At 38.0% G+C, this 19,869-nt stretch overlaps 2 protein-coding genes across 4 annotated transcripts; one reads left to right on the top strand and one right to left on the bottom strand.

Moving 5' to 3' along the window:
* Positions 1 to 1,793: 1,793 nt before the first annotated feature.
* LOC127660182 (cleavage stimulation factor subunit 2-like) lies at positions 1,794 to 19,163 on the top strand. Of its 3 annotated transcripts, none has more exons than XM_052150294.1 (15): positions 1,794 to 1,939; positions 2,394 to 2,472; positions 2,652 to 2,821; positions 2,929 to 3,065; positions 3,221 to 3,340; positions 8,166 to 8,288; positions 9,002 to 9,104; positions 9,192 to 9,254; positions 11,000 to 11,059; positions 12,872 to 13,007; positions 13,194 to 13,351; positions 13,466 to 13,590; positions 13,747 to 13,785; positions 14,113 to 14,249; positions 18,971 to 19,163. In XM_052150294.1, exons 1-14 carry the CDS (start codon positions 1,861 to 1,863, stop codon positions 14,233 to 14,235), a joined length of 1,515 nt encoding a protein of 504 aa, XP_052006254.1. In that variant the 5' UTR covers positions 1,794 to 1,860; the 3' UTR covers positions 14,236 to 14,249; positions 18,971 to 19,163. The 3 variants fall into 3 exon arrangements, with proteins under 3 accessions (XP_052006254.1, XP_052006253.1, XP_052006255.1); XM_052150293.1 differs by lacking the exon at positions 18,971 to 19,163 and adding an exon at positions 14,399 to 14,577; XM_052150295.1 differs by lacking the exons at positions 11,000 to 11,059; positions 18,971 to 19,163 and adding an exon at positions 14,399 to 14,573.
* Positions 14,613 to 19,295, bottom strand: LOC127660183 (cytochrome b-245 heavy chain-like). Its single transcript, XM_052150296.1, has 4 exons — positions 19,157 to 19,295; positions 18,890 to 19,036; positions 18,651 to 18,775; positions 14,613 to 15,276 (listed from the first exon to the last, which is right to left on the bottom strand). Exons 1-4 carry the CDS (start codon positions 19,256 to 19,258, stop codon positions 15,150 to 15,152), a joined length of 501 nt encoding a protein of 166 aa, XP_052006256.1. The 5' UTR covers positions 19,259 to 19,295; the 3' UTR covers positions 14,613 to 15,149.
* Between the last annotated feature and the right edge of the window lie 574 nt (positions 19,296 to 19,869).

A 19,869-nucleotide genomic window follows, 5' to 3' on the forward strand; every position in this document is an offset into this window, starting at 1 on the left:
TGTGCAATAAGTGCATGACAAAGAACAAAATATAGGCTGCAGAACTTGTGTGGTAAAAATGTTATGTAAAATGCAATGGCAATGTTGACGGACAGCAATTGAAAGTAACTGACACTGAAAGTTTACTGTAAGATTCTTTTGTTTGTAATTAATATAAGGGTAATATAGAATGAGAATTGAACAACAATCCCACTTTTTTCTGATTGCCTTACTGTCATGAGAAATTACCATTGTGACAATTGCCAGTCATTGCTTACCCTTGCCTGGCATAAACACTGTTATGTGCAAGCTTTAGAAATGTGTACTACAATCTGGCACATAGATAATACTTTTTCTATTGAAATATGCCATGTCCATACGCTAAACTTAGCATTCACCTAAAACATTAAAAAAATGTTTTAGCAGAGTACATGAAGTCTTGGCTTGGCTTCTCAACCTGATTTTAAAGGAATTATCAGGGTTCAATACAAGTTACGGTCAATTGCTAGCTTTTGAGGCATATTGTTGATTACCACAAAATGTATTTAAACTTGTCACACATTTTCTTTAAAAAAGGGAAAATCGATGTTACAGTGAGCCACTTACAATGAAAGTGAATGGGGCCAATTTTTGAGGGTTAAACGGTTGTTTAATTTTATAAAAGCAGTAACATTAATTGTTCTTTTAAAACTATCCAATTGTGTCCAGTTTTTAGCTGTAAAATTTTTTATGTTTTTTTATGGTCGTTTTAGGGTTTGCAGCATTAAGTTGTCATGGCAACAATAACGTTGTAAAATTGTTTGAATAGTTTATCAAAATAAAATTATGTTAACACGCATATTTGTTTACAGAATGTCACTTTACTTTTGCAAAAGATTTATGCCGTTACTGTTTTACTTAGTGAAAAACCACTCCAAACTAACTATTCAATGACTCACTGAACCGCGAATCGATTCAGACCGTGTTGTTAACTCAATTAGTGATTCTTTGATGAATTGGGCATCGCTATGTTTTTACACAAAACAGAACATTTGAAATAGTCAGGGAAAATATTCAAGTTAAGTCAAGTCAATTCCTTTTTATTTGTTTAGCGCTTTTCTCAACATTCGTTGTTTCAAAGCAGCTTTAAAGACAATCATACTCTAATGAAGCAGCAATGTCTTAAAGTCCTCATTTTATGGTTTAATTGATTAACATGTAATGCCATAATAACATATTTGTCTTTAGGCCACTTGTGAGTAAGCCAATGGCGACAGAAAAACGAACACAACACTCAAAATGTGAAAGAATGTGAAAGTGGAAAGTTAAAGGAATTATTATTATTTATTTTTTTAAATAATGATGTTTCTCACCCACACTATCATATGGCTTAAAAGACAATATTATTGCTAGATGAATATTATTAGTTATATCTGTGTAATACAAGACATGCTTTTAATTAGTAAACTGAGTAGATGTTGATGGCCAATGTTTAAACTAAAGGATTTTGTATGAACTGTAATATTAATGACTAGTGTCTTCGAAGTCCATCCTGAGTTAACTGTGAAAGTGCACATTGATGGATTGTTCTTTGTTATTTGGCTGAAGAAAGCTTTAGTTAATTATTTTATGTTCTATTCGTCAGGTATACGGCAATCCCTCTTGTTAGACAATGGTTTATCGGTTAAAAGTTTTACTTTGACATCTGAAATACACTGGCGCTCGCGCGAGCGACACCCTCTGGTAACAACTGTATTTTGAGCCTGATGGGACATTTATTTTGAAATGTTATTGTACAGTTCGTGTAAACGCCATCTTGATCTTCTCCACACGGTCTCTGACTTCACAGCGGTGTATGTGTGTGCTGCTGCCTGTGTTAGCTGAAACTTTATCATTAAAGATATGGCGAATTTAGCTCTTGCTGCGGCCGCTGCTGCTGGAAGAGACCCTGCCGTGGACCGCTCTTTACGTTCAGTCTTCGGTATGAGTGAATATATTTTGTTTAGTTTGTTTCTTGGACTGTAATGTTGTGTTTCATTAGCTGCTAAGCTAAACCCTCTAAACTGCAGGTTGTAACAACTACAACTCGGATCTAACGTGATATAACATCGTTATCTGGCTGCATGAAGTTCTAAATTTGCTAGACAGCCAAATTAGTGTACAGTGGCTCATAAGATTGTGTTTACAATAAAATTGTTCTCCTCTGTATAATCATTAACTAGTTTGCTGCAACTATAAACTTGATATGTTCATAGTTGTCCCTCTTCGTTGTAGTTTGTTAGTTAGTTAGTTGCAAGTTTAGCTTTGGATGGATGCAAATAGTAGTTGATTATCACTAGTAAGCCAGAGAAAGCTTTAGAGTTAATGCTTTAACAGTGAAACACTGCAAAATATTGTGTCCCTTATTTTTCCATTGTTTTGTCTTTTGGTAACAGTGGGAAACATCCCATATGAGGCTACTGAGGAACAGCTAAAAGACATCTTCTCAGAGGTTGGACTTGTCGTCAGTTTTAGGTAATGAGCAGAAATGATTGAAGCAACATGCTGTTATTGCCTAAAGTCAGGGGTTTCAACCAGAAGTTCATGCAGAAAATATATAAAACATATAGATTTTTCTTCCCTTGGTCTGTAAAGGTAGAAAACCCCTGAACAAGAGGAAACCTAGTGCTGATCTTGTGAAATACTTCTTGCAGGTTGGTGTATGACAGAGAAACTGGAAAGCCAAAAGGGTATGGCTTCTGTGAGTACCAGGATCAAGAGACGGCCCTCAGTGCCATGCGCAACTTGAACAGCAGAGAATTCAGCGGTAGAGCCCTCCGTGTTGACAACGCTGCTAGTGAGAAGAATAAAGAGGAGCTCAAAAGTAAGTTTATGTTTTGAAATGTGACATATACAAGCCAACATGTAGCTGATTCTGAGTATAGCGATGGCTTCTGGTATTTTGTGCGACATGAATGTCTATTTCCACAGGTTTGGGTACCGGTGCTCCAATTATTGAGTCCCCTTATGGAGATGGCTGCACACCAGAAGAAGCTCCAGAGTCTATCAGCAGAGCTGTGGCCAGCCTGCCCCCTGAGCAGATGTTTGAGCTCATGAAACAGATGAAGGTGATTGCAGGGGATTGTTGATTTTAAGACCCAATTTTGGTACCAATGGATGCTTAATTTGTAACCAAAAATCTAGCTAGTAATTGTATTGTGCTCAGTAGCTGATTTCTTAATAGAAATAATAGTTCGATTTTTCTTATTATTTTCTCGTACAGCTTTGCGTGCAAAACAGTCCCCAAGAAGCCAGGAACATGCTCTTGCAGAACCCTCAGCTAGCCTACGCCTTGCTGCAGGCTCAGGTTGTCATGAGGATTGTGGACCCTGAAATTGCCCTGGTAAGATCATTAAATGCAGTTAAGGGAATGCACAAGTAGAAGAGCAACTTTCTTAGTACATGAATGTAATAGATTGAGAACCGTTTAATGGCCCTGTATTTAATAATGATGTAGGGTTTGAAATGAGCCATGGTGGGTAACAGACACATATCAATTTGGTGGATTATAACTCATAGGTTGCATACTGTCACTAAAAGACACCAACATTAGTGGCTGCAACCTGTAAAGAAGTCTGGAGATGATGTAAATATCAGCCAATTTGCACTGCATCTGTGCATGTCTGCCTTACATGTAAATTACTATCACTAAGCAAAAAATAAAATGTATTCTATACCTGTTAATTAGCATCATCTGGTAAGAGTGTAGCTAGCCACTGTAAGTTATAGACTTCTCAAATATACAGTGGCATGAAAAAGTATGTGAACCCTTTGGAATTAGCTGGTGTCTGCATTTGTCATACAATGTGATCTCATCTTCATCAGTCACAAGTATAAACAAACACAATGTGCTTAAGATAACACACGCATACATGTATAATCTTTCATGTCTTTATTGAACACATCCCATTAAACATTCACGGTGCTGTGGAAAAAGTGAACCCTTAGATTTAATAACTGGTCCTCTTTTGGCAGCAATAACCTCAACCAAGCATTCCTGGTAGCTGTAGATTAGACCTGCACAACATTCAGAAGGAATTTTGGACCATTCTTCCTTCCAAAACTGCTTCAGCTCAGAAATATTCTTAGGATGTCTGGTGTGAATGGCTCTCTGAAAGTCATTCCACAGCATCTATAGTGGGTTAAGGTCTGGGCTCTGTCTGGGCCACTCAAAAAGGTGGATTTTCTTTTAAAAAAGCCATTCTGTAGTCGATTTACTTCAATGTTTAGGGTCATTGTCCTACTGCATCACTCAACTTCTACAAAGCTTCAGCTGGTGCACAGCCACCCTGATGTTATCCTGTAGGATATCATGAAAAATTGGGAATTAATTTTACCCTTGATGATGGCAAGTGGTCCAGGACCCGGAGCAGCAAAGCAGCCCCAAATCTTGATGCTTCCTCCACCTTACTTAACTGTTGTGATGAGATTAAGGTTTTTTTAATGTTGGTATGCAGTGCCCTTTGTATGCCATACGTAGTGCTGCGTGTTCTTCCCAAACAATTGAACCTTAGTTTCACGAGTCCGCAAAACATTTTCCCAGCAGCATTTTGGAGTGTCAAAGTGGTCTTTGGCAAACTTCAGGCATGTAGTAATGTTTTTTGTTGGAAAGTAGCAGCTTCCTTCATGGTGTCTTGCCATGGAAACCATACCCGTTTCATGTTTTCCGTATAGTAGACTCATGAACAGAGATGTTACCAGTTCCAATGATTCCTTCAGGTCTTTAGCTGTCTTTTTGGGTTATTTTTTAGCTCATTGAGCATTCTGCATTGTGCCCTTTGGGTCATATTGGCTGGACGATCACTTCTAGGGAGAGTAGCCACAGTATTAAATCATCATTTATAGACAGTTTGTTTGACTGTGGACAGATGAATATCTAAGCTCTTCAAGATAACTGTAACCCTTTCCAGCTATATGCAAAGCAACAATTCTTGATCCTAGGTCTTCTGAGATATGTTTTTGCGAGGCATGGTCAAAGTCTGCTGATGCTTCTTGTGAATAGAAAACTCAATGTTTGAGTGCTTTTTATAAGCCAAAATATCTCTAACCCACACCTCCAATCCAGTTTCTTTAATTGGATGCCAGGTTTGCCAACTCATGACTCTAATTAGCTTTTGTTGACATAATTTGCCTAGGGGTTCACATACATTTTCTAACCTATACTGTGAATGCTTGAATTATGTATTCAATATGTTCAAGATCAACACAATAATTTGTGTTATTAGTTAAAACAGATTGTGTCTGTTCATTATTGTAACTTAGATGAAGATCAAACCAAACCAGGGAGCTCATGTATAAAATGTATATACAATCAGATTTTATTCTAAATGACATGTATTTGATCCTATATCAAAAATGAGGAACAAATCAGGATTTATAAAGGCAGAAACTGATGTGAAAATCAACTGATTATATTTTTTTATTTTAAGTGATGCAAATACGAATTGTCAGTGGCTGACTCAATTTATTAATAAACAATTTAGCATGTTTATGTGAACAGAAATATTCAAATGAGCCAGCATGTGGTTTTATTTAGCTTATGTACAGTTGAACCCAGAAGTTTACATACACCTTAGCCAATCACAGTTAAATACAGGTTTTCACAGTTCCTGACATTTAATCGTAGAAAACATTCCCTATCTTATGTCAGTTAGGATCACTACTTTAAGAACGTGAAATGTCAAATTAATAGTAGAGAGAATTATTTATTTCATCACATTCCCAGTGGGTCAGAAATTTATGTACACTTTATTATTTGGTAGCATTGCCTTTAAATTGTTTAAGTTGGGTCAAAGGTTTTGGGTAGCCTTCCTCAAGCTTCTCACAATAAGTTGCTGGAATTTTGGCCCATTCCTCCAGACAGAACTGGTGTAACTGAGTCAGGCTTGTTGGCCTTCTTGCCCTCACACGCTATTTCATTTTTGCCCACAAATGTTCTATCAGATTGAGGTTTGTGATGGCCACTCTAATACCTTCACTTTGTTTTCCTTAAGCCATTTTGTCACAAATTTGGAGGTATGCTTGGAGTCATTGTCCATTTGGAAGACACATTTGCGACCAAGCTTTAACTTCCTGGCTGATGTCTTGATATGTTGCTTCAATATATCCACATAATTTTATTTTTTCATGATGCCATCTATTTTGTGAAGTGCACCAGTCCATCCTGCAGCAAAGCACCCCCACAACATGATGCTTCCACCCCCATGCGTCACAGTTGGGATGATGTACTTCTTGCAAGCCTCACCCTTTTTTCTCCAAACATAATGATGGTCATATTGGCGAAACGGTTACATTTTTGTTTCATCAGACCAGAGGACATTTCTCCAAAAAGTAAGATTTTTGTCCCCATGTGCACTTGCAAACTGTAATCTGGCTTTTTTTATGGTGGTTGTGGAGCAGTGGCTTCTTCCTTGCTGAGCAGCCTTTCAGGTTATTTCGATATAGGACTTGTTTTACTGTGGATATAGATACTTGTCTACCTGTTTCCTCCAACATCTTCACCAGGTCCTTTGCTGTTGTTCTGGGATTGATTGGCACTTTTCGCACCAAACTACGTTCATCTCTGAGACTAAATGCATCTCCATTCTGAGCGATGGCTGCATGGTTCCATGGTCTTTATACTTTCGTACTATTGTTAGTAAAGATGAATGTGGTACCTTCAGGCATATGGAAATTGCTCCCAAGGATGAGCCGGACTTGTGGAGGTCCACAATTTCTTTTTCTGAGGTCTTGGCTGATTTCTTTTGATTTTACCATGATTTCAAGCAACGAGGCACTGAGTTTGAAGTTAGAACTTAAAATACATCCACAGGTACACCTCCTATCAAAAGCTAATTGTCTGAAGGCATGACATCATTTTCTGGAATTTTCAAAGCTGCTTAAAGGCAAAGTTAACTTGTAAACTTCTGACCCACTGGAATTGTGACATAGTCAATTAAAAGTGAAACAATCTGTCTGTAAACAATTGTTGGGAAAATGACTCGTGTCATGCACAAAGATGATGTCCTAAACGACTTGCCAAAATTATAGTTTACTAATATTAAATGGTTAAATATTAAGTGGTTAAATTAGTTTTAATGACTTCAACCTAAGTGTATGTAAATTTCTGACTTCAACTGTATGTGAAATGCTTTATTTTAGATATCCACTGTAACAATATATGTTTTTATAGCCCTATCTGCACGTTTCCATAAGTACATTGTAAGACCTAGGAGTTAACAGGCAGGTGTAATACACGGTATGTAATAGGCTATATCCAGCACATTTTGGTGCGAGAAGGAGCCAAATAGTTTACAGTCCTTAAAACATAGCTAAATCTATAGCCTATGCTGATTGAAAGTACAGTCTCATATTTAAAACTTCCCTTCATCAATTTATCCTTCAGTCTCTTGTCTACTGTTGTTGAGGACATAAATAAAAATGCAGTGTGATTTAATGGCAAGAGCGAGCAGTAGAGAACCGCAGAAAAAACGCACATTTTATGCAGAACGTATTGCCACGAAGACACTGCAGATTTTATTGTATGTAAAAGTGATAATGAAAATGAATAACTGATGAGTTGTTTGAATAGGCTACATTATATGGGCAGAAACCCCACTTTTTTAGAAAACCTTGCCAACTGCACAAAAACATTTAATAAACAAAATAAATATCTTGCGCATGTGCTTTTATTGTATTCTGTCTCACCATATTAGGATATTTGAGTCCATGCGCTCGTTCATGTGTGCATAAGTTTAAGATGATTTATAAAGTGTGATGCATTTAGGAACATAACTTTGTGTGTACGGATGTTTTATAAATAATTTGTAGGAATATTTAGGGAACTGTCATACGCTCACGTTTTAAGATAATTATACGAACATCTTTATAAATGAGACCCCAGATTTAAAGACAAATTTATACATTAATGTAAGGGTTCACATACTTTTTCTTGCCACTGTAGTTGGGAAGTGATGATACTTTCCAACAGCATTGATATTTGGCATGCAGAGAGTTTGCAGTTCTTTTGTATTGCTTTGTCCTATTTTGTATTATTTGGCCTAATAGTGTTAGTTTGGCTCGTAGAAGTCCTGAAAATGAAACACCGTTTATTTGAACAATTGTTTGATATGTCATTAATAATAAATCAAAAAAGTAATCAAGTGAAAATGTATCCCTCACTCATTCAGAAAATGCTCCACCGGCCACCAGTGGTTGCGCCCATAAACCCAAACCCTCAGCCCGGGCCGGTTCTAGTAGCTAACCAGCCGCTGCCTCAGCCCAACCTCTCTGTCTCTCAGCCTCAACCAATGGTCGGTACTACACCTCTCAACCTTGCATTCCACATACACGGTCATGCTTTATCCCAGGATTTACATTTAATTCATAATGTTTATTTATTTGTGATCCTTGGGTTTTTGAGCATGTGTTTAGACAAAACCCAATCGATTCATGTAAACGCTTTTGGGGCTGTTCAGACCGAACACGTTCTTGTGTTAAAAAAAGCTACATGCAGCGCAACAAATAGAACAGAATGCAGGTATCTTGAGACACATTTTGTTTTTTACTTTAAAAAAAGTGGCGCTCATGTGTGAGATGCTAAAAAAAAAAGCGTTGTGTAACTCAATGGGCCAAAGACGTCTGTCTAGCAATTGAAAAACAGCCTAGATTAATGCAATTACGCCTTTGGTGTGAACAGCCCCTTTTGCAGCACTTTGTCAGCTTATTCAATGTTTATATGTCCAACTGGATTTGTTTTGACATCAAGAACGTAAATCATGTAAACACGTTTTTCTTGTGATGCCTGTTTATTTATTTAATGTTCCTTAAAATGGGATTTAATGCATTATTTTATTATGGTTATCATCATTTGTTGTGTATGTAAACTTTTGGACTGGTTGGCAAAGATTTATTATAGTCTTTTTGTGGACAAAGCTTATGGTGGATATTGAAGGACCGTTGATGGCATGTTCACTGTAGAGCTGTCTCTGCACTGTGCTAATGTATCTTCTTCTGTGACTCATAGCAAGGTATGCATGTAAATGGAGCCCCTCAAATGATGCAGCCTCCACAGATGGGTGGTGGAGGACCCGTACCAATGCCAGGACAGGGACCAATGGGACCAGCTGGTAAGCTCAGCTGACCCTGTATTACTTCTGTGTTTATGTATCTTTGTACAGAGCCATAGCTGTTTTCATCTGGTCCCCTCTTTACAGGTGGGATGCAGCCTCAGATAGGGATCCCCCCAGGAGGCCCTGTGCCCATGGATAGAGGACCAGGTACTCATTTTGGCAGATAAAACATCATGTTCATTTATAGCTATGTGTATGTTCATATACCTCCATCTATTGTGACTTTTATGCTTAGCTTTATCATTAGCTATACATTTTGTTTCCCCATGGCATCAGTGGTGTTATTTGTTTTTAACCATTGCGGAATTTATAAGTCGTATTGTTAGTTCAGAGATGATCTGGGATCAGGCATAAAATCGGCTTTTCTATTTGCTTTCTTTTCTTTCAGGTTAAACATTTTAGAGGAATTTATCTGTAATGGTTGTTTACTTACAGTCATTGTAACAGCTCACAGCATGTTTCCTTTATTAGGTCCTTAATGCATTTACCAAACCTGTCCACTTGTGTGCAGCATTGGCCATTAGATCTGCTGAAATAGTGCAAGCTGCACTTTAGATAAATGAGCATTACATTTTCATTCACCTTAACTAGTGATGGACTAATATATTTGTCAGATGGAATAATCTGCTTATATTTGGCCATTGTAAAAAAATCTGCATCAGCTAATTACAGTGCCTCTTACTGATAACCTGCCAAAGGGATATACAAGTGGTAGTTCCCCCTTGTTTCAGGTTTCTCAACTTGGTTGGGTAATGTACATTTTCTGTTTTAAAATAATTTTTGTGATAATTTTTGTGAATTTAGAGTAAATAAGTACAATTTATGGTACATCCGATTTGCAGCATTACCACAAAAAATAATTTTGTTCTGTCCGTCGTGTATTTAAAAAAACAATTTTGCAGTTGCAGCAAGGCAGTTACAGTGGAAGTGAATTGGGTGTGTCCATAAACATTAAAATACACACTGTTTCGGGGGCCTGGGTAGCTCAGCGAGTAAAGACACTGACTACCACCAGTAGTCGCGAGTTCGAATCCAGGGTGTGCTGAGTAACTCCAGCCAGGTCTCCCAAGCAACCAGATTGGCCCGGTTGGTAGGGAGGGTAGGGTCACGTGGGGTAACCTCCTCGTGGGGTAACCTCCTCGTGGTCGCTATAATGTGGTTTCCGCTCTCGGTGGGGCGCATGGTAAGTTGTACGTGGATGCCGCTGAGAATAGCACGAAGCCTCCACACGTGCTACGTCTCTGCGGTAACGCTCAACAAGCCACGTGATAAGATGCACGGGTTGACTTTCTTAGACTAGGCAAATGAGATTCTTCCTCCACCACCTGGATTGAGGCGAGTCACTATGCCACCATGAGGACTTGGAGCACATTGGGAATTGGGCATTCCACATTGGGGAGAAAAAATGTATTAATACACACTGTTTCAAAAAGATAAAAGTGACTTTCAGTGCACACATTACATGGACAATTCCCCTGGAGCAACCTGGAGTTAAGTGCCTTGCTCAAGGACACAATGGTGGTGACTGTGAGGTCGAACCAGTGACCTTCTGATTAACAGTTATGTGCTTTAGCCCACTACGCCACCACCACTCCTTACTTCCATTGTAAGTCAAAATTATTTGTTTGTGGTAACAAAATGCTGTTAAACCTGGAACATTCCTTTTTAAAATTCTATTTATATAATTCAGCATTTTCTCAGCCGTCTGCCTCCTAGATCTTTAGATATCATTATCTGCATTGATCAATGAAAAAACCCATATCGACAATCACTCTTACCCTATGTCCATTAACATCGGTACATGCATCAATGGACCATCCATGGGCAATTTCCGTAAGTGCTCTTTTGCGCTGTCTCAGTTCTCTCCTTTCTTTCACTTAATGCTGACACAGGAAACCTCCAGGACTCTCCTGTTGGAGCAGCTGGGCAGGCTGCTATCGAGCGGTCTCAAGGTATCATGGATGTATTCTGGTTAGTTTAGAACAGGGCTGACTGTGGACTGCTCATTGTCTTACAAAGTTGTTTTGACACTAGTTTGAAAACAGTACTTTTCTGGGGGGACTATATGAGTCAGAGAGAGAGCGAGAGTGAAAATTAAACTGGTGAACCAGCAGTTCAAAGGAATGACCCAAAACAGAGTAAAAAGCAAAGTTCAAAGCAGTAATCGATTAATAAAAATATTGTGGAAGAGTTGTTAGGTGTGTCCTGCCAGATTTGATTGTGTCTGTGTTTGTGATGTGTTGACCAAATTACCTGTGTTGACCAAATTACCTCTGAAGCACACTTCTTTTTTTAACCTTTTGTTGCAACACAACCAAAAGCAGCCTTGTTACCTAATGGAATGTGCCAGTGAAGCAGAATATAGTGTTATTGAGTTTACTTTGTAGAGATGTTGATCTGAAGTCTCATTTCCTTGACACTCCAGGAAATGTCTGGGTTTACATAACCGTGTCAAACCCGCAAATATGTGGGTGACAATGTAACATTATTCACCATGGTATTTGGTTGCATAATGGGACACGTACTGGTTTTGAAATGATGTTTGTGTGATGCACTTTGACTTGTTTAGTCTTGTTTTTTTTCCCCTCTTATGATGCACCTTAGAGAACATGGAGGGTGTTTATTTTCTTAAAATAGTTTTGGTTTCACACGCAATAGCTTTATCTACTTATCCTTCTGGAAATTAAACATGGTTTTACAACCGTAACCATAGTGGAACTATGGTATTTTTAATAAGACCATAGCTATCACAAAATTTACCATGGTTTTAATACATTAACTATTGTATTTTTGTGTTATTTGTACTTAAAGTATACAATTTACCATGGTTTTACCACATTAATTATATTTTAACCATGATATTTGTGGTGAAACCATTGTAATAATACAGGAAAACCAAAACTTTTGTAATATAATCATTCTGCCATAAAACATGGTTTGTTTTACTATAGTAACACTATGGTTAATTTGTGGTGCATACAATCTTTCCACAAAAATGGTTCCTACATCATGGTTACAGTTGTACTCTAGTAAAACCATGGTGGAAACAATCATTTTAAAAACTGGTGTTATGGTGTTCCTATAATAAAAGTGTAGTAACCATGATCTTTTTTTGGCAGAACGATGAAATGATTCATTCCCATAATTTTGGTTTTTCTGTATTACTATGGTTTTACTACAAATATGGTAACTGTAATAAAACCAAGGTTAATTTTCTGAAGGGATGAAAACTTTTTTTAAGTGCAAAACCTATTCTGAGGGAATGTACTATGAACTATTTCAGAAAGTAAATTCCATTAAATAAATATTACAGGTACAATACAAGTTAAGCTCAATCGGAAGCATTTGTGGTATAATATTGATTAACACAAAAATAATTATGATTTGCCCCTCCATTTCTTAAAAAAGTGGCAAAAATCTGGGTTCCAGTGAGGCATTTACAATGGAAGTGAATGCTTTTATAAAATTATAATCTTCAAATTTCTGTCTTTAAACAATCCAAATACTCTCCTCATTCACTTCCTTTGTAAGTGCCTCATTGTAACCTCAATTTTTGCTTACTTTAAAGAAAAGGAGGGACGAGTGGAAATAATTATTTTGTGGTAATCAACATTATGACACGAATGCAGTTGATTTATCTTAACTTGTATTGAACCCGGAATATTCATTGAATGAAATTATTTTCTGTTAGCATCGCTCAGAGAAATTGTGCCAACCTTTTATATATTTGAGTTTTCATATAACCGCACCTTTTCTTTTCACAGTGCCAATAGGAGACCCACGGGCCCCAATGCGCGGGGCCCCATCAGGCCCTCAAGGTATCCCACCCAGAGGCCTCCTTGGTGATGGCCCAAATGACCCACGAGGTGGATCATTGGTCAGTGATGTGGTGGAGCCAGGGTAATTCATCCCAAAACATTACATTTGAGACAGACCCAGCTGTTCTTAAAGTATTTCCTTTAGTGTAATTTAATTGTTTTTAATAATTTGTATTCTTGTAATAACTCTGAGAAAAGTGTATTCTTAGCATTTCTGCATTGTGTTTGCCCTTATATAATTGTTTAACATTCAGAAATTGTTTACTAGGCGTGGTTATATTGGAGGCCCTCCACAACACCAGGGGCCGCCCATGCACATGGCGCCCCCAGACATGCGAGGCCCTCACGACATGAGAGGAGGACCCATGATGGGAGAACCTAGAGGGCCTATTAATGAACAGCGTGGCCAACCCATGGAGCCTAGAGGTCCTTGAAACAAATGGCTGCATTAGTAGTTTCACTCTTTAGTGTTGTAACTCTCAGGTGAGGGACACAAGGACACATGTGCTTTATTTACTTTCTCAATTCTTATTCCTCAAGGTCGTGATCCACGGGCTGTTGATGCTCGTGGTCCGATAACTGGTCAGAGGGTTCCTGTGGCAGGTGGAATGCAGGGTCCCCCTCCCCACACCATGGGACAAAGTGCACCTTCAGCAGCGAGACCAGTAAGATAAAACTCAGCCCAGTTTAGCAGTTTCCGTGATGAGTTTTTATGCTTTCATTTAGCAGATTGTCATCTGATCAGTTCAGATGGTGTAGTCAATATATAGTTTGTCTATTTTGGATGCTGTTGTAATGATGCCATTTACACATTTTATCAGGGTCCTGCCCCTGATGTCTCATCGCAAGACCATGAGAAGGTAGGTGCTTCAGTTTTTTCTGCTCTCTACTAGATGGGTTGAGAGGTATCAATACAGCTTGATCTTCCTGCAAGTGAAACTACCAGTGACCATGATTTCATCACTACCAAGCATTCTTAAAAAGTTTCCTAAAAACCTCCTTAACCACACATTGCATATGTACACAGATCATTGCATCCTTTCAGTGCTTGACATTAGCTTCACTGACCAGATATTCCAGCCTTACCTGTTGCTGTTGGCATGTTTTGTTAATCACTCATTAATTGGGATCTTTTGATTGTTACACATTATAAGGGTAAACTTTGTGATGCGTTTCCACATTCCCAGGCTGCCCTAATCATGCAAGTCCTGCAGTTGACCCCAGAACAGATCGCCATGCTGCCACCAGAACAGAGGCAGAGTATTCTCATATTGAAGGAGCAGATTCAGAAGACGGCAGGTGCACCTTGAGGACAACACTTACTGTGAGTTTATTTAGTGTCCATCCTAAAACAGCTTATTATGAGAATTACAGGCTCTGTGTCAAAGTGAAACATGGTTTTTCTTAAGTGGTTGATCTCTGAAAGGTCAAGTGTGAATAAACTGACTCTACAACTCCTCTGCATGTTTGCAGGAATTTGCACATACAATTGGACAACCATCCCTTGACTACTTTTGTATTGGTCTGCAGGATTTCCACAACTGTAACTTTTTGTTGTTAGTTGTTTTTTTATTTTTTATTGTGGTATTCCTTTTATTTGAAGTAGTTGTGGTTTGCAATTTACCGCAAAACAAAAAAAAAAATAAACATCTGGATTTTGAAAAACAACTAGAAATTTTTATTATTGCAGATGTTTTAATTCCTGCCCTGATATATTACTTCAGCAATATGTAGGAATATATGATATACAATGTACACTTTAGGCTATTCTGTTCCTGTATAAAATTTGATTTGTTGAAAGATTACAACCAAGTGACTAGCCAAAGATAATGACATTGCATAGTTCTGGAGAAATACTACAGTTCCTTTCTAAGCTCTCACAAAGAGGAAACTTTCCAACTCTTCACTGCCTTTAGAAACTTTCAGGCATCCTAATTTGAGTCACTATTCAGGTGTAGGTGTAATTTCCTTGAATCATAGTGATTCATTCCTTACCAGGAACTCCTCGATAAAAAAATACAATTATTAGACTTTTTTTCCTTCAGACAATTTGTTCACTTGTCAGGAAGTAGCGTGTCTATTTGTGTGTGCAAGCTTATATTCTCAAACAAAGAGTTATTTAAACAAGAAGATTTGAGATGTGGCAATTCAGTTCTAAATCATGGCACTGACACGGCAGAAGAGCACCATACAAAGTGATTCAGGATTCTTGCAAAGGCATTCCTCAAAAGTTCTCTTTGTTAAAGTAAAACTTGGTCCTCCGTGGATCCACATCAGAATATTTCACACATTTCTTCTCCAAGACCTTCGCTAATGCTACTGGGCCACACAGGAATGTCCCAACCACTGACCTGTAGATATTAAAAATAAAATGTAGCATTGTAGTTATTTTGGTTGACTGTTACACTTGCCCTATTGTGCCAGTGCTGCATTGTCATTAGTTGATTATATAAAACATTTATTTATGCTTAGCAACCTTAAAGGGATAGTTCACCAAACTCACTCATGTCATCCCGGATGTTTGACTTACTTTCTTCTGCAGAACACAAATTAAGAATGTACAGTGTATTCAGACCCCTTCATTTGTTTCACAATTTATGTTGAAGCGTTATGCTAAAATGCTTAAATAAAATTCACATCAGTTTACACTCCATACCCCATAATGACAAAGCAAAAACTGATTTTTGATTACTCTGCAAATTTATTAAAAGGAAAAAACTGAAATATCACATTGACATAAGTATTCAGACCCTTAAACCAGTATTTAGTTGAAGCACTTTTGGAAGCTATAACAGCCTCAAGTCTTTTTGCGTATGATGCGACAAGCTTTGCACACCTTGATTTGAGGATTTTCTGCCATTCTTCTCTTAAGATCCTCTCAAGCTGTCACGTTGAATGGGGACTGTCGGTGCACAGCCATTTTCAGGTCTCTCCAGAGATGTTCGATTGGGTTCAAGTCTGGGCTCTGGCTGGGCCACTCAGTGACATTCACAGAGTTGTCCCTAAGCCACTCTTACATTTTCTTGGCTGTGTGCTTGGGGTCATTGTCCTGTTGGAAGGTGAACCTTCAGCCCAGAGGTCCTGAGCGCTCTGGACCAGATTTTCATTAAGGATCTCTGTATTTTGCTGCGTTCAGCTTTCCTTCAACCCTGACCAGTCCTCCAGTCCCTGCCGCTGAAAAACACCCCACAGTATGATTCTACAACCACCATGCTTCACCGTTGGGATGGTAATGCGCAGGTGATGAGCGGTGCCTGGTTTCCTCCACACCAGATGCTTGAAATTGAGGCCAAACAGTTTAATCTTGTTTTTCACAATCTTGAGAGTCCATTAGGTGCTTTTTTTATGTGTCTTGCACTGAGCAGAAGCTACTCTCTGGCCACTCTGCCATAAAGCCCAGATTCGTGGAGTGTTGCAGTGATGGTTGTCTTTCTGCAAGTGTCTCCCATCTCCACACATGAGCTCTGGAGCTCAAACCCAGAGTAACCACCGGGTTTTTTGTCACATCTCTTACCAAAGCCCTTCTTTCCCAAATGCTCAGTTTGGCCGGGCAGCCAGCTCTAGGAAGTGTCCTAGTTGTTCCAAACTTCCATTTAATAATTATGGATGCCACCGTGCTCTTGGGAACCTTCAATGCAGACAAACTTTTTTGTAGTCTTCCCCAGATCTGTGCCTCTGAGCTCTGCAGGCAGTTCCTTTGACCTCATGGCATGGTTTTTGCTCTGATTAGCATTTTCTGCTGTTAGACTTAATATAGATAGGTGTGTGCCTTTCCAAATCATGACCAATCAATTGAATTTGCCACAGGTGGAAACAAATCAGAGTGTAGAAAAGATGATCCAGAGAAATGGGATGCACCTGAGCTAAATTTCAATTGTCATAGCAAAGTGTCTGAATACTTATGTCAATGTGATATTTCATTTTTCTTATTAATAAAATGCAAAGCTATCAAGAATCTGGTTTTTGCTTTGTCATAATGGGGTATAGAGTGTAAATTGATATAAAAATAAAATATTTAAAAATGTTGTATAAGGCTGCATTGTAACAAAATGAGAAAAAAGTGAAGGGGTCTGATTACTTTCTGAATGCACTGTAGGTCCTCATAATGAAAGTGAATTGGTACCAAAATGTTGAAGCTCCAAAAAGCCAATCGGAATCCATATTTTAATAAGCGATGTGATAGGTGTGGATGAGAAAAAGGTTAATATTTAAGTCCTTTTTCTCCACCCTGCCCAGTGGGTCAGTAAATGGTGTAGATTTACACTGTACAATATCAGGAAAATAAGACCATTCCTCTCTGAACATGCCACACAACTTCTTGTTCAGTCACTTGTCATAACTGGACTGGATTACTATAACACTCTCATTGCAGGCCTTCCTGCATGTGCAATTAGGCCCCTGAAAATGATCCAGAATACAACAGCACAACAAACCAAAGAGAGGGCATGTCACACCACTCCTTGTCTCCCTTTACTGGCTGCCAGTTGATGCATGTATCAAATTCAAGGCTCTGATGCTGGCATACAGAACAGTCACTGCGTCTGCTCCATCATACCAAAAATAATTTCTGCAGAGCTACATTCCCACCAGAACCCTACAGTCAGCTAATGAGCGGTACCTTGTACCATCACAGAGGACCCAAATCACTTTCCCGGACATTTGGTTTCACTGTACCTCGTTGGTGTAATGACCTTCCCAACTCCATCCAGGAAGCAGACATGAGCACTTAACCATGGACTCAAAAAACAATTATAATTATTATATACTGTGTATATATATATATATATATATATATATATATATATATATATATATATATATATATATATATATATATATATATATATATATCTTGTTGCACAAAGGATACTACTATTCTGATGCTAATGAAACTTTTTAATGCAGCACATTTCATACTGATCTCTCCTTAAGATAAATCGCTAATGATGTATTAGATCTCTTTTGTAAGTCCCTTTGGATAAAAGTGTCTACCAAATTAATTAATGTAATGTAGGTGCTGATATTCACAACCAATGTGAACCACCAAAAACAAAAAAAGAAGGGTGTGAAAGGTGATTTATGAAAAAAAAAAAAAAGAAAAGGGACTTAAATATTGATCTGTTTCTCACACACGCATATCATATTACTTCAGAAGATATGGATTTAACCACTGGAGTTTTATGGATTATGTTTATGCTGACTTTCATTTTGGCTTCAAAATTTTGGGACCCATTCACTTGCATTGTAAGGACCTACAGAGTTGAGATATTATTCTAAAAATCTTTGTGCAGATGAAAGAAAGTCAAAAACATCTTGGCATCTTGGGTGAGTTCATTTTTGGGTGAACTATCCCTTGAAAGTTTTTTTTTAAATTGTGAGAATAATTGTGATAGTCTTGGAAACATCAGTTAGAATTGGTTTAAAATGATAAAACAAATTATTGTGTGCCATCCTTTTCCAGCAGTAGTGAGTGTATGAATTTATAGCTGTTATGGATTTGCATTATTGCTACATAATTTGCTAATTTCCTTTTTTATTTTTTTAGCAAATTAAAATCTATTTTAGTCAAGAAAACTAGATGTTTAATTTCTAACTTAAATATAATTTATTTTTTGGTTGGGCCAGTGAAAATATCAGCAAAGCAAGTACAAATATGAACTGACTATATTATTAAAAAATCCCTATCCTGAGGAAACAATAACATATTTAGAAATGTCAAACTTACGAGGGATTCTCTCTCCGAACATCCTCAAATTCCTTATCCCAGTTTGGTCGGCCATAGTGAGTCTTCTGCTTTAGGCCAGTGATGATATCTGTATCCTTATCAAAATGCACCATTACATGGTCTGCCTGTTAACACAACATTAGATATTTCTGTAACATGCAACATATCCTTCAACACAACTTCTCTTTCAATTGAGATCAAACTGCTTTTCAAATCCCAACAGGTTTTAATGCACATACATGGCTCTGGTCCCAGCCGGTAAGGTAGAGTTTATATGTGAGGAAGTCCTTCATTCTTCTCTCCTCCATTTCCTTCTCAAGGACCTGTAGAAGATCTGCAAACCACTCAAAGGCGTGTGTCTCTCTACACAACCAGTAGAAGTAAATCTAAACCCAAGAGTCATAAATGAAGAGGAAACTGACTTCAAAGAAACATCAAGCTTTGTGATCATTCTGAGGAACACTAGTACCTAACTTCCCTATTTGACAAATACCACAAATTCTTACCCTCTTGGTTCGTAGTTTGGGGTTGGAGTCTTTAAACTTGTACCAAATGGACTTTAGGATAGAGGCAAATGGGGTCACTCCAATCCCAGCACCCACCAGCATGCTAACCTCATAATCAAACACATCCTCACTGGCAGTTCCAAACGGGCCATCCACACCAATCCTAATGCAAAAATTTAAGATCCACACTTAAGCCGTCATATATTACAGCAGTTATGTGCCATTAGCTGTTAAGTCCTGTTTTGGAAGCTTGTATAGCTTTTGCACACTTAAAGGTGCACTCAGTCATTTTTTTTCTTCATTAAAAAAGTTTAACTCCTTAAAGACATGAATTGTAATTAGCAAAATATGTAGGAAATCGTTCACATTAAAATGAAGACTCCAGTCATATCAGTTGCCTTATAAAAGCTGTTTTATTCTACATGGAGAGGGTCTACACATGGGGGCTGCCATGTTACAATCACATGACCAGCTGAATACTACTCGCTCAATCTTATTAACTGTCCTGTTATTTGACACTATCACTCATTGATTAAAGTAATCATGGATGACTGTGTATACTAAATATCTACAATGGCATCTGAAACAAAAAAATTGTGATTTTAAAAGATGCTTCATCCAAGCTGCTAGGTGTCAGTGTAAGTACAAGATGACACTAAGCTTGACACAAAATACTAGCCCACAATGTGCCTACTTCTCTACTATATAACCAG

This window comes from Xyrauchen texanus, chromosome 19, assembly GCF_025860055.1.
Source record: "Xyrauchen texanus isolate HMW12.3.18 chromosome 19, RBS_HiC_50CHRs, whole genome shotgun sequence".
Lineage (NCBI taxonomy): Eukaryota > Metazoa > Chordata > Actinopteri > Cypriniformes > Catostomidae > Xyrauchen > Xyrauchen texanus.

Coding starts and splice junctions, on each gene's coding strand:
- LOC127660182 (XM_052150294.1), top strand. CDS start 1,861: ATGGCGAATTTAGCTCTTGCTGCGGCCGCTGCTGCTGGAAGAGACCCT. Junction 2,822..2,928: donor GAATAAAGAGGAGCTCAAAA/GTAAGTTTATGT, acceptor CTATTTCCACAG/GTTTGGGTACCGGTGCTCCA. Junction 3,066..3,220: donor AGCTCATGAAACAGATGAAG/GTGATTGCAGGG, acceptor TTTCTCGTACAG/CTTTGCGTGCAAAACAGTCC.
- LOC127660183 (XM_052150296.1), bottom strand. CDS start 19,258: ATGCTGGTGGGTGCTGGGATTGGAGTGACCCCATTTGCCTCTATCCTA. Junction 19,037..19,156: donor CCAAACTACGAACCAAGAGG/GTAAGAATTTGT, acceptor TCTTGGGTTTAG/ATTTACTTCTACTGGTTGTG. Junction 18,776..18,889: donor CCGGCTGGGACCAGAGCCAT/GTATGTGCATTA, acceptor TTGTGTTAACAG/GCAGACCATGTAATGGTGCA.